This window comes from Equus caballus, chromosome 11, assembly GCF_041296265.1.
Source record: "Equus caballus isolate H_3958 breed thoroughbred chromosome 11, TB-T2T, whole genome shotgun sequence".
In the NCBI taxonomy this organism is placed as follows: domain Eukaryota; kingdom Metazoa; phylum Chordata; class Mammalia; order Perissodactyla; family Equidae; genus Equus; species Equus caballus.
In genome coordinates this window covers 23,724,568-23,737,882 of record NC_091694.1, presented here as the reverse complement: position 1 = coordinate 23,737,882, position 13,315 = coordinate 23,724,568, and the positions used below count along the sequence as shown (strand labels likewise).

General features: G+C 44.4%; 1 protein-coding gene across 2 annotated transcripts in view; it reads left to right on the top strand.

The window, feature by feature from the left end:
• Window positions 1–13,315, top strand: part of SOCS7 (suppressor of cytokine signaling 7) — a 29,816-nt gene that overhangs the window by 9,135 nt on the left and 7,366 nt on the right. The window contains exons 3-9 of one of the 2 annotated variants that reach the window (XM_023652650.2): window positions 1,178–1,282; window positions 1,736–1,837; window positions 2,714–2,844; window positions 3,352–3,520; window positions 5,637–5,765; window positions 11,067–11,202; window positions 11,602–11,751. In XM_023652650.2, coding sequence (XP_023508418.1) covers window positions 1,178–1,282; window positions 1,736–1,837; window positions 2,714–2,844; window positions 3,352–3,520; window positions 5,637–5,765; window positions 11,067–11,202; window positions 11,602–11,722 — 893 coding nt within the window. In that variant the 3' untranslated portion in view covers window positions 11,723–11,751. The remainder of the gene's footprint in view (window positions 1–1,177; window positions 1,283–1,735; window positions 1,838–2,713; window positions 2,845–3,351; window positions 3,521–5,636; window positions 5,766–11,066; window positions 11,203–11,601; window positions 11,752–13,315) is intronic. The other variant, XM_023652651.2, reaches the window with a different exon arrangement.

Here is a 13,315-nt window from a genome sequence, read left to right as displayed (position 1 = left end):
GTTATCTCATTTTATTAACTGGGAAGTGAAAATTCTCGCTGAGGGGCTTATTCACCCCCCTGAATAAGCAAAAAGGTGTTGGAAGTAATACCCCTAAGGGCCAAATTAGAGAAATCCCAAATTCTGATCTGTGGATCAGCTCTACCAAAACAAACCTATTCTTGGCTGTCAACCTTTGTTAATAAAATATCTTTTATAGGGGCCAGCCTCATGGTGGCGTAGTGGTTAACTTTGTGCATTCCACTTCAGCAGCCCAGAGTTCATGGGTTCGGATCCCGGATGGGGACCGACACACCACTCATCAAGCCATGCTGTGGTGGCATCCCACATATAATGTGGAGGAAGATTGGCATGGATGTTAGCTCAGGTCTAATCTTCCTCTCACACACACACACACAAAATCCTTTATATACTCTGATGACTCAAGTGGAGAGAGGATAGATGGAGTTGGGTGGCAAGAAGGAGTGTATATAGCAGAGACCAGAGCTACGTGACATGCTGGGAAGTAGAAGAAATTCCACCAAGCTCCTATTGAAAGGCTTCCTCTAGGCACACTTGAGTTTTGGCTGACAGGGTTGTAAATGCAGTTTTCAGAGTTTGTAGCCTCAGCTATTAGGAAGTAGCTAATAGCTACTGAAATGTTGGTTCTCTTATGAATGAATATTCTAGAAAATTTAGATGTGGAAAGCCATTTAGGAAGAAGTTGGTGCTAACGTTGGGACCTTTATCTGCATTCAGTTTAACAGTTCTTACGTTTTTCTGGCACTTGCTTTCCATGTCCATTTGGGCTTAGAATCAGCCACTTGCTTTGCTCCCTGAGGCAGAGGTTGATATACATGTCTTTAAAATAAATGAGGTGGGTTCCATTTGAATCCATTTGAATCAAGAAGACCCCGTGTTCAGGGTTATATCGTCAGTGGCAGAACCACTTAGTTGGCTTTTCCACTGTCAATCCCATGTTTTTGTCCTAAAGAATCCTTGATCTTTAACAGGGTAAAGGAATGATAGAATTTAAAATTGACTTCTCAGGTGCTGGAGGTGATTCCAGCCATGGGAGCATTAGCTTTGGAGCTTTTTGAGAGCCATGACCTCTGAGCCTCCCTTGCTTGCCCTTGGCTTTTGGCCTCAGCTTTGGTCAAGATGCTGCTGTAACAGGCTTGCTCTGTGAATCCCTCAGGTGAAACAGTGTCGCTTGTGGACGTGGACATCTCTCAGCGGGGCCTGACCTCTCCACACCCTCCAACTCCTCCTCCTCCCCCTAGAAGAAGCCTCAGCCTCCTCGGTATGGCCTCCTCTCCTCTCTGCCTTTTTGCCCTAGCGGGAGGGTGAGCTCCAGGGACCTGTTGTTCTTTGCCAGGAGCCGAACAGGCTCCTGGGTTTCGAATGATGACCCAGTTATTTTCTGTCCCCTTCTCAGCACCCCTGTTGTCTCCCTAAGAGGTTAAATGGGTCTCTTACCTGCATGTCCTAACATTTACTGTCCATATGTTGATTAGATCTGTATTTATCTTGCCCTGAATCTACTGCTAGTAGGCTGCTTTAGGAATATTCTTACTTTCGTGCTTCTGAGCAAAGAAAGCCAGATTAAGATGATCGTTGTCTTCTCTGAAAAAGGGTGAAGGTCAGGCCATCTTGCCCCAGGGAACTGCCTGAAGATCCTTCTCCCTCTGCTCTGCCTTCACTTCTCATTCTGTGCTCATATCTCTGAACCTCTTGCTTTTGTTCTCTCTTCTAGATGATATCAGTGGGACGCTGCCTACATCTGTCCTTGTGGCTCCGATGGGGTCTTCCCTGCAGTCTTTCCCCCTACCTCCGCCTCCTCCACCCCATGCCCCAGGTTAGCTTAGCTTAGAGGCAAGACTTGCAAGAGTTGGGAGTATAAAGTGATAAACTTTTGAAGGATGAGGGAAATCTATTTATGGAAATAACAGAACTTATGAGAAAACTTAAATCTTATCCCCTTGGCTGGACCAAAACGCCTTAGAAATGAGGCCAAGAACTGGTTTTTCTAACCTGTTTTCTTTATGGAAGTGAATCTGATTTTTTTAGAGATAAAATACTATTGAATTTTTTGTCTCTTTGCTGCTGAGACTGTTTTGCAGTCTCTGAGTAGATATCACTTAGAAACTGCCTTAAATTTCAGGATAATGAGGAGGTTTAATATATTGCTGGTTTTCAAAGTTCTCTGGTTTTTCTAAGTTTTAGTATTTACTGCAGCCTTGTAAATAAGTACCAAGCATTTAGTGGCCCATACCTGCTTTGCCAGCCTCCAGTACCCAAGGAATAAAATGAATGAAATCGGCATTTTTTCCTATTTGCCTGGCAAAATCGTTACTCCTCCTGGGCAAGTAAGCAAGTCACTATTTCCAAGGCTGCTTTACCGGCCGGCACTTCACCTCAAGGTGGGAGAAGCTGGAATCGCTCTAGGCTGGTGAAGGTCCTGAAGTAGTCACCTTAGTCAGGTTAGTGAGCAGCTCCCCTACCCCTTCCCGGGGTTCAGTGCCCCCACCCATCCTTCACAGCTCTCACGAGCACACACAGCTTTTTGTTCCAGCCCATCCGGCTCTTTCCCACTGCTTTGCCTTCCACCCTTTCTGGCTTAGCTTCTAATGCCTTGCCCCTCTCAGTTAGCATCTCTGTTTTGGAGGGAGGGTCTGTTTGGGGTTGGGAGCAATGAGGATAAATAAGTGACCAAGACCCTTTTGCCCTGCAGACGCATTTCCTCGGATTGCTCCCATCCGAACAGCTGAATCCCTACACAGCCAGCCCCCACAGCAGGTCCAGTGTCCCCTCTACCGGCCCGACTCAAGCAGCTTTGCAGCCAGCCTGCGAGAGTTGGAGAAGGTAGGTGGTGCCTGAGGACTGGCGGCTCGCTTCCTCTCCCACTCTTCTAATTCTGTACCAGGCTCTCCTTTGATTATTTTTAGAGGAAGAATAGTTCCTTGCCTCTATATTTATGGTGACAAAACAATACACTGCTGCTATTAATTCCATAAGAGATGTCGTAAAATTGAATCTAGGGGGAAAAAAATTTGAATGTGATGAAGATAGGTGTGGAGAAATGTTTGCATAGGCTAAGCTGATTTTGATAGATTAACTGACCCAGGTCCCTCTTCTCTTCTTTGTAGGGCCTTGGTAATGGAATTATAGAATTATCCTTCTGTTACTTTGGAGGGCTCAAAGTATAAAGAGCCTGATGTTCATTGCTAATGAATGAGACATTCTTAGCAGCTTTTACCTATTGAAATTGTTTTGGAAATGAAGGGTTCTCTTATGATAAGATGGATTGTGCTGAAAACTTTGACATTGCTCTGTTCTCTTAATTACTTGAGCACATGTTATCTTTGATAGTGTGGTTGGTATTGGGGGCCAATGAATTGGGAAGATGCAGAGATGAAGCTAAAAGGGAAGCCAGATGGTTCTTTCCTGGTACGAGACAGCTCTGATCCTCGTTATATCCTGAGCCTCAGTTTCCGATCACAGGGTATCACCCACCACACTAGAATGGAGCACTACAGAGGTAAGAGGCACTAGGGTTTGAGGATAGCCTTCTTCTTCCTTTGCCTTTCTCTACCTTTGCTATCTGACTTTTCCATGGGAGGGATTCATAGAAATGGAACTGTGAATGGGGGGAAAATCTCATAGACTCACTTGAATGTTGATGTGGGCACTGGTTTCAATCAGGAGCAGAAGTATTGGTGGGGGTAGGGAGGAGAGTAAGGGTTCCATTTTTTTAAATGGATTCTTAGCATCCTGTGTCTAAATAGGGGGGCCTGAACAAGACTGTTGAAGAACAGAACAAAGCCAGTAAAACTCTCCTGGTAGAAGGAGGAAATAAGCTGGGGCCATTGGACAAACTCTCCCAAGCTTTGTTCATGATTAAATTTGCCATCTAGAGATACTTGGGGTTAAAACATATATACAAAGAAGACCTTAGTGCTGATGCTGTGACTGTTCTATTCTGAATTCTTTGCCTGGTAGTCACATCAGCTCTTCCTGCCAGGCAGCATGGTGATGATAATTTAATTTCTTCTTTTGGTCAGCTTTGAAGTTTCTTAGGAAATAGCCATCAGAACTCTTGAGAGTTTGTGGGGCCATTGTGCTTTGGACTGTCTACCTTCTTCCCTGGTGGTACCGCCTCCGTTGTGGTCAGGTTGTGCTTACTGTTCCAGTCGTGTCTAGAAGCTGTTAAACACAGCAGTCTGGATTGGCTTTGCATTGGGGCATTCTGTGTATGACTTGGGCCAGAAACTTGTGATGACCACTGGTGATAGGACGGGGTGGTCCATCCTTCGTCAAAATACCTGCTTATGCTGCACATAGAAAAGTGCAGAGTTTTGGGGACTCATCCCTCCCGTCCCTCACACTCGCCCACGTGTGCTCACCCTTCAGTGAACTGTGTAAGACACTGCATCTCAAGCAAGAGTCTCTGTCATGCTCTACTCAGGCACCACCACATCCTTCCCGCTCTCAACCATGTCCTTCTGCTGGATTTATTTGGTTTGCTTCTCTTTTGAGGCAGGAAGTAGTTGTTTAGGTCAGCATAGCTTTGTGCATGGTTTCCTCTGCCCCCACCTCTGTCTTAGAGAGGCATGAGAGAAAGGAACCTCAGACCAAAGACCTGAGAATTAATTAGATACCTGTGGGTAGACTGCTGCCTGTTTTCTGCTGTTCCTAAAAACAAAAATCAAACAGAAAAACAAAATGCAAGGCAAAGCATTTCAGAGTGAAGATTTCTGTAGACCTATTAAAATGGTAAATGACTAGGCCCTGGGAATGATGAGTAAATGCTTGACCTCTAGGTTCCTGACAGGTGAGATGCCAGGAATGAGAGAGCTCTTTCAAATGGTTCTCCAATTACTTTTTGCTCAAAGGGACTTGTCTTCCTTGAATAAATGGGATTTTTAATAGAAGCCTCGTGGGCCTTTCAGTTGCCGGTTTGCAGTGGAGCCTTTGTCTTCGTCTTTTTGAGTGACCCTGTAGGAGAAGCTTGAGAGGCTCAGATCGGCAGCTTTCTCGAGTGATTAGTATCCCTTTTGTGGGGGATTCCTTTGGATCCAGTGCTTTAGTTTTGGGAGTTTTTTGTTGTTGCTTTAAGTCGTGGGAGTTCAGATTCCCTTTTGCCTTTGGGATTGGAAAGTTGGGGTGGGATGTTTGTAACATGTTGGGCTGTGGGATTTTAGAAGTTAAAGAAGAAAAGACTTAGAATTTGGCTTTTTTTTGCTAACACTCGTGAGAGAGACCCACACGTCTGCTGTTCTTGTCTTTCCTCGTCTCAAGGGGTGTCATTTAAACTCGCTTTTGCTGTGGCAGTCTTTCCTTATGGTCTGTGATTTAAGGATTATAGTGTGTTCATGCTTGGCAAAATCTTTTATGTCTTTTTTTTACTTGAATTTATTATTTACTTGTTCAAGAAAGCCTTGTAAGACCTAATTTATGTCTTATTAAAGGCAACATCTTTCCTTCCATTAATTGTGGAACAAGCAGGAACAAGTGGCTTCAGGGACCTTGTCTGACTCAGCTTGCCCACAGACTACCCTCCCAGAAGTGGGAATCATGAAAGTGTTCTAGCTAGCCCCCCTGATCTTTTTAAGGTAAGTTTTACATCTTTACCTCTCTGTAATTTTCCATGGCAGGAACCTTTAGCCTGTGGTGTCATCCCAAGTTTGAGGATCGCTGTCAGTCGGTGGTGGAGTTCATTAAGAGAGCCATCATGCACTCTAAGAATGGGAAGTTTCTCTATTTCTTGAGATCCAGGGTTCCAGGTAAGGCTGTAGTTATATTAATGATTTAACTTACTTGGGTACCATCCAATAACATATCAAAATGTGCCCCTGCAAAAAGAAAAGGCCACACTTACTTGAAGCTCTTTATTTATTTTATTTATTTATTTTTTTTGAGGAAGCTTAGCCCTGAGCTCACATCTGCTGCCAATCCTCCTCTTTTTGCTGAGGAAGACTGGCCCTCAGCTAACGTCCATCCCCATCTTCCTCCACTTTATATGTGGGACGCCTGCTGCAGCATGGCTTGCCAAGCAGTGCCATGTCCATACCCGGGATCCACACTGGCGAACCCCGGGCTGCTGAAGTAGAGCGTGTGCACTTAACCGCTGCACCACGGGGCTGGCCTTAAGGAGGCTTTTGAAGCTCTTTTTCTTGGCTATTATAGCAACCACTCTTTCTAGAGTCCAGTGATTAATCCCCTGCCCTGTACATTAATCTCTCAACATATTGAAAAGGAATCTTTGCATCTTTGACCACGTGAATGAGAAAACAGATCTTGCCTCTCATACGGGCATCATGTAAATATTTAACATTCAGAGGTGTCTCCTTGTCCCTCATCCAGGCATCTCACACTTACATGTGAAACAGAGAGTAAGAGCTCTCAGGTCATTTCCACAGGAACAGGGAAGGTGAAAGAAAGGCAATGGCGAGTGTCAAGGAGGCTGAATTCAATGGCATTGTGCTCTAGATTTTGTCCATGTTGTACTAAATTTACTGTTAAAAGTAGGTGTTTTTTGTTGTATCTTGTATTCCTACCACTGTTGAATATAAAGACTTCTCTCCATTTGAGAGCACTGGGCAGTTCCCATCTTTGCTGGTTATATAGTCTTCCTGCCTGCTAAGTAGCGAGTTACATGTATAATCTCTGTTGAAGGGGGAGAAGGGATGGTTTAGAGGAATCTGCTTTTATAGTGTTGGGAAAAATAACGTGACAAGCACATTAATTGGGGAATTTGTAAGACAAACAGAACTTAAAAAATGAGAACTTCATGCTTTCCCATTGAATCAAATTAAGATTCTTAAACAAACTGGGTGCCAAGAAATTGCTCTAGCCAGAAGTTGGAGGGAGCCTCAGGCAGAACATCAGTAGCAGGCTTGAGCCAGGTTACAGGAATGTGTCTTATAATCTTGGTGATTTAAATAAGTGTGACAGGGTGCGAACTATATTAATTCTCACTTCATTTAATATTTGCCTCAGTGCTGTCAACACAGTTGGGTCTCATGCAGTTGACTTGGTTAAAGGGAAAAGTTAGAATCCTTTCTTATAAGAATTGACTCTGCTTAGCAGTTTTTAAAGTTTGTGGCTTTTGGCGGGGGTATTTATTTAACAAACATTTATTTTGTAACTCAGTCTCAAAAATAAGCCACATCTTTACTCTCAGAGAGCTCAGCCTCAAAGAGGGTACAGGTTGGAAGATAAAGGCAAGAACAGGGGTTAAATTCAATACAAGACGTGGCAGTGATCAACAAGGGTAGGGTGATCCACTCTGTTTGTGGGTGAACTAGGGAGGTCCTCAGAGGCTTCTGGAGTCTGGAGCGTGTATCTCCTTGTCGAGTATTGAGAGACTTCATAGACTCTTGGACACCTCGAGTCTAGCTCACTTCATTCCACAGATGTGCCCTGTCTGCAGAAATGTTACCTAAGATTCTTAACATTGTTAATGGCTAGAGCTTGTAATAATTGCTACTATTTATTGAGTGCCTATCTTGTGCCATGTACTTTGTCAGGTTCTTTATTTAAATATCTCTCATTTCTTACAACAACTCCAAAGTTAGATAATAGCTTGGTCTACTTACAGATGAGACTGTTTTCACTTTGCTGGTGAGGACACTGAGTCTGAGGCTCAGCCGTGAAGTTACTATAAAGGGTGCTCAGCTTGTCACTGCTGAAGGCGGGGTTCAAATGCAGGCCCAACTAACTCTAAACCCTGTGCTTTATTTGCCCCCCCTCTGTTATGGGGAAAAGTAGCAGTAAGCAATGGGCAATTGAGTTTGCTGGACTTGTGGAGGGTGTCTTTCTAGGAGCTCTCATAGATGCTACAGGTAGGATATCTATTTATCCTTAAAATTATAACCAAGTTGAGAAGGCAAAGCAGAGTTAGTGTTTGCCCCCAGACCACACGTGACCTCTCCTTGAAGGATTGGCCCAAAGAAGGTAAAGCCCGTGCTCTCCTTTACCATCATTTCCTGTCCTCCTTCGCTCATCATAAAGGTCTAGGCGTTCTATGAGGTTGCCTTTATTAGGGGCGGGGATCGGCGTGAGGCAGAGCTCGTCATTCGCATTTAGGTTGAGCTCTATCAACCTGCACCAGGGATTTTAACTCAGGACATTCTAAAAGGAGCTGGTTGGTTCAGACTTTGGGATGATGATAACTGAATGCCTACAAAGGGCCAGGTATTATTTCATTTAACCCTTACAAAATCCTTTGAAGGGTTATTACAGTCTCTCTTTTTTAAAACAGATTAAGAAACTGAAGTACAGTGCGTTGCAGAACCAGGATGCAAAATTAAGTTTTTCTGGCTCAAATGTAGAGCTGGATGCACTAGCAGGACATGGAGGCTTGTGTTAAAGGGATGCTAAGGATCATAGGAATTGTCAAGCTAGGTCTAATGGGAAAGTTCTGGATGGTGGCACAGAAAGAGCAGAAGGAAATTAGTTAAAATAAATAGAATAATTGGCATCTAGGGGAGGGGGCCCTTGGTACAAATGATGGCACCTGAACCTGGTTTCTCCTTATCTCTTCTCACTATAGTATTGGAGCATGGGCATAACAAATTTGAGGCCACTGATTGCATCTCAGTCTGGCCCATTCCACAGTTGTAAACCAAACCCCTAACACCAGGCTGCAGTCTCTAAAGGAGAATGTGATTGGATTAGCCCAAAACCTTCCATGCTGTTGGAGCCAGAACTGAGAGTGAACTGTCCTTCTTAGTTGGGGGAATCCTCTTCATCTGTGAAGTGCATGAAGAGAAAATACCTTTTCTTGTTAAATCACACTTTGAGTTGGACAATGCTAAGGAAATTGATCACTTCCTCTTTTGTAACCATCATTAAGCTTATACTTAATTGTTCAGTGACGTGTTGTCCCTGTATCCCAGGGTTTCTCAATTCAGCATTTGGGGCTGGATAATTCTGGTCTTCAGGGAAGTTTGGTGTGCCAAAAAGACCTGGGTGTTCAGGTGCTCAGACCTGGAAGAGATTTGTCCCCCTTAATCTGGTCCATGCTGGGGAAAGAGAAAATAGTGAAGTAGCTGGAAACTAGATTTGTGCCCAGGACCCCTGGCACGAGGACCAGAGGAAAGTTCCTGATGATCACTGTCCCATCTCGCCCTGTCCCTTCTGGCTGCACTGCTGGCTTATCTTGGATTTATTTCTCTTTCTGACCTCTTCTGTTAAGACGCTCTAGATGTGAGAGCTCCAATCATTTGGTACTTTTGGGAGCAAAAATGGTCAGGTTGGCACCAGGGACTATCAGAGAATTGCTGTTTATGAACCTAAGGCTAAAAGTAACACAATATAATAGGCAAGTATATATGGTCATTAAAATTCAAGTAGGCAAACAATCAGATAATTGTATGCTGCTTATTACCCTCATCTCTTTAAGCACAAGTCCTATCGTACTGTGTCTTTGGGAATAAATAATGAGATACATAAATTACTTTTATCTCTGAAACATCATGTTGAATTTAGCAATATTACAACCAACCCCCAAAAGCTTTCTGTTTGCCATAGTTTAATTTACTAAAGAATATTTTTAAAACATGAGAGAAAGGGTAAATTCAAAGAGGCATTTGAACCCCAAATCATTTTTGGAAACCACTTGAATTTAAATATATTCAAGAGAGAAATTCATGTGTGAATTTTTTTTTTAATGGTGTGGGAGGAGAGGACAGCCCACGTGGGTGGAGGAGGGCTGCAGTGCTTCAAAATACAAGCCTTAGGCCTGAAGAGGTGGAGTGAGGAGAGGACTCCGAGAGGCTGGTCATGAATCATGGTGCTGTGACGGCCCCTGTCAGACAGAGAACACCCCTGAGAGCTTCCCTGGGCTAAACTCTTCCTCACGCAGAGCCAGGGGTTCAAGACAGGCCAGCTGTGTTGGGTCTGTGCCATGAGCAAGTTCTCTAAGCCCAATAGGCCTCAGTTTCTTTATATGTGAAATGGGGATAAAACAGTGGTGTTTGTCTCAAAGTATAGTTTTGAAGCCTAAATGAGTTAAATGTTTTTAAGATAAGCTTACTTGTTTATTAACAGTATAATATGTATTTCGTTTTGGTTTTTTGGGTTTTTTTATAAACTCAGTTGTCAGTGACCATGAAAAGGCTTTGAGAGGCAATCTGCAAGCTTTAATTTTTTCTTCTCACGGCTCCAAACAAAATTTAAACACTCTTTGAAATTAAACTCCAAAAATAGTACATATTTTATTTTCTAACAAGTTGTGTGTACAGAATTTCTTTTGATATGACGATGACTGAGAAAAGAATTCTTTCAAAGATTTTGCAACTCAGATTCTTTCTGAGAGCAGTTTGCTTATTTACCTTCCATTGCCCCTTTGTTTATTGAAACGAGGATATGCTTTGTTCCTTTGAACCTGTTTCAGTGTCCCTGCCAGTCTGGGTGTCTCCATTCTGTGGCTTTGACCTTTAGTGGGTTGGAATTTCCCTGCGCAGAGCCTGCTGATACTCATGAAACACGGTGTGGGGCTCCTGGCTGGCATCAGTCAGCAGGCACTTAAACTGATGGTTCCAGTTCGAAGTTATGGCAGGAGTCATAGGCTTGTCAACTTTGGTCTCAGCTGTTGCCTTCTGCTTACCAGCCTCTCAGCTGGAATTTGCTGGGGACCCCTCAGCACAGCCTTTCTGAGCCCTCCGCTTCAGTATACTGCTAGATGTGCTGAACAAGTATCTTCCCTTCCCAACACCGGTGCTTTTGATTCTTGCCCTTCACTGAGAGCCTCAGACCTGGGATTGGCTGCTTGGCTCCAAGGAAAGTCTCTAGCTTGGCATTTTTAATTGGGCTGTTCTGAAGAGCAAGACTCTCAGGTGCTAAGAGCGACGCTGGGGAGGCCCTCGGTAGAGGATCGTAGATTCTCCTGAGTGTGAAATATGGTAGTGGCGCTTCTGCAAATGGAAATCAGCAGTCCTTTGTGGAAGGGAGATTTGCACAGAACACAGGTGTGAACTATAAAGAAGCCCCATTTCCCTTTGCTGGGTCTCTTCATAAGAGAAATTATGGTTAGCTGCATTGTTCCCTCTGAATATTTCTCTTGATTTTCATTCTTGAAGGACTGCCACCAACTCCAGTCCAGCTGCTCTATCCTGTGTCCCGATTCAGCAATGTCAAATCCCTCCAGCACCTTTGCAGGTTCCGAATCCGACAGCTCGTCCGGATAGATCACATTCCGGATCTCCCACTTCCTAAGTACAATGGGGTCTTCAGGGTTGGGGCAGGAGGGTGGGTTAGTTACAACTGTTAGTGAGGCCTGCAAGCTGATTGCACAGGCAGAGCCTGGCAGCATTCACAGGCCTCATCCTTTCACTTCTGCTGTGTCTTAGCACCTAACTCTAGAGCTGTCACTTTGCAGCCAGAAGGGAGGCAGGTGTGTGTGGGTCGGCCTCCGTTCTGCAGTCTCTGTGAAGGGTGGAGGGAGAGAGACAGAACTGTAAGTGAGGAAATGGGAGTGTGGCCAGGGCGGCAGAGTCTTTAGTGTAGCCTCAGCCATACAGGGATTGAAAAGGGGGAAGGGTTGAACAGAGGTGGTCTTTCTTTTATAATCTATGTAAATAACACCTTGTGTGTATCCCTCTTGTGTTTTTACAGACCTCTGATCTCTTATATCCGAAAATTCTACTACTATGATCCTCAGGAAGAGGTATACCTGTCTCTAAAGGAGGCGCAGCTCATTTCCAAACAGAAGCAAGAAGTGGAACCTTCCACGTAGCGAGGGGCCCCTGCTGCTCACCACCAAGGGTATGAGCTCTTGGCTCTCTGTCCAGTCAGGTCTCTTCCTGGGCAGTTATTGTCATGCATTGGGCCTTGTCTCTCTCCCCTCACCCTGTGTATACCCCCGATGCAGGCATCTGCCCATAAAGTTACCACATCTGATAATGGAGTCCCCAAGGGGACACATACCCCAGTTGAGAGAAGAGCAGATGGACCTGAGAGGCTTAAAGAATGTTTGCCATGCAGCATGCAGGCTCATCACTGAGTATAAATAAGGAGGACACACAAGTGTAGCTAAGTGTGCAGCCTTCTCTCATACTTTGGCTGCTCTCCCTGATCTTGCACGAATGACACATAAAGTGGGAAACCAAAGGGAAAAAAAACTTCATCACAGGGAGGCAAGCGTGCCTTTAATTGCAATAGGCATGCACGTCAGTAAGAGCTGCACTGTGTCCCAAGGCTTGGAACATGGGGCTGAGGAAAAATAGCTTGCTCTTCTACTTAGAGTGCCACTTGGGCCACTGAAAAGTAAATCGTTTGAAAGAATAAGTGAATTAACCAAGGAATTCATTTATCTAAGAGGCTATTCTCCTGTTGCTACACTGACTGAGTTCTACTCATTTATTTTCCCATAAAATGTCTTGGAATACTGGTTTGTGCAGATGAATTCTAATTAGTCTTTTAAATTGCATTAGTAGGAACATTGAAAGGTAGAGGAGAGGCGGGAACAGAATTGCAGTTGCAATTTGGTAGTGTGGGTTACCTGCACCATTTCACATTCTAGTGATCTACTGCGGGGTGCAGTGCCCTCCATCTTTCCTCTTAGTGTGGAGTGTCCTTTTTTTTTTGCTGAGGAAGATTAGCCCTGTGCTAGTCTTCCTCTACTTTGTATGTGGGTCACTACCACAGCATGGCTTGTCAAGTGGTGTAGATCGCACCTGGGATCCAAACCTGTGAACCCAGGCCTCCAAAGTGGAATGCACGGAACTTTAACCACTCTGCCACAGGGCTGGCGCTGGAGTGTCCTTTTTAGGAATTGAATACTTCTGCTTCTAACCTTCTCTGTTCTCCACTCCCATCCCCCGCAGAAAACAAACTTAAGGGGAAAAACCACAGGAGCAGTCGCCTTAGCAGGAAAAGGGGGCTTTAATCTCTCCATTCTCTCTGCTCTGTTCATAATGGGAGAGAGTGACAATTGGTGTTTATATCCCATGGGTTTTTTTGAGCCCAGTTGTCTGTTTCCTCTTGGCACTGGAAGTCCCTGATCCTGTGCTATTGGGGAAAAGCACATGAGCCAGGCTAATAAGGGTTAACAAGGCGAGAAACAATGAAGAAGCGAGATCAAGAAATGCTAACTCTGGGAGGCTGTAGAGTTTTAACTTAAAGGATCCTGGATTGGGTGTACAATCTCTTATCATACCTGCAATTATACGCAATTTTGTATGCCCTTGGAAGCGACGCCTAAAACATCTAAATGCTAATGCCTAAGAGGATTTCTCTACTTGGTGGCTTTGCAGTTGAAATTAGTCTGGGAAGGTAGAAGGGAACTAGGGAGGCTCACCTGCTCGACTGCACCCTTGAGGAGTCATTA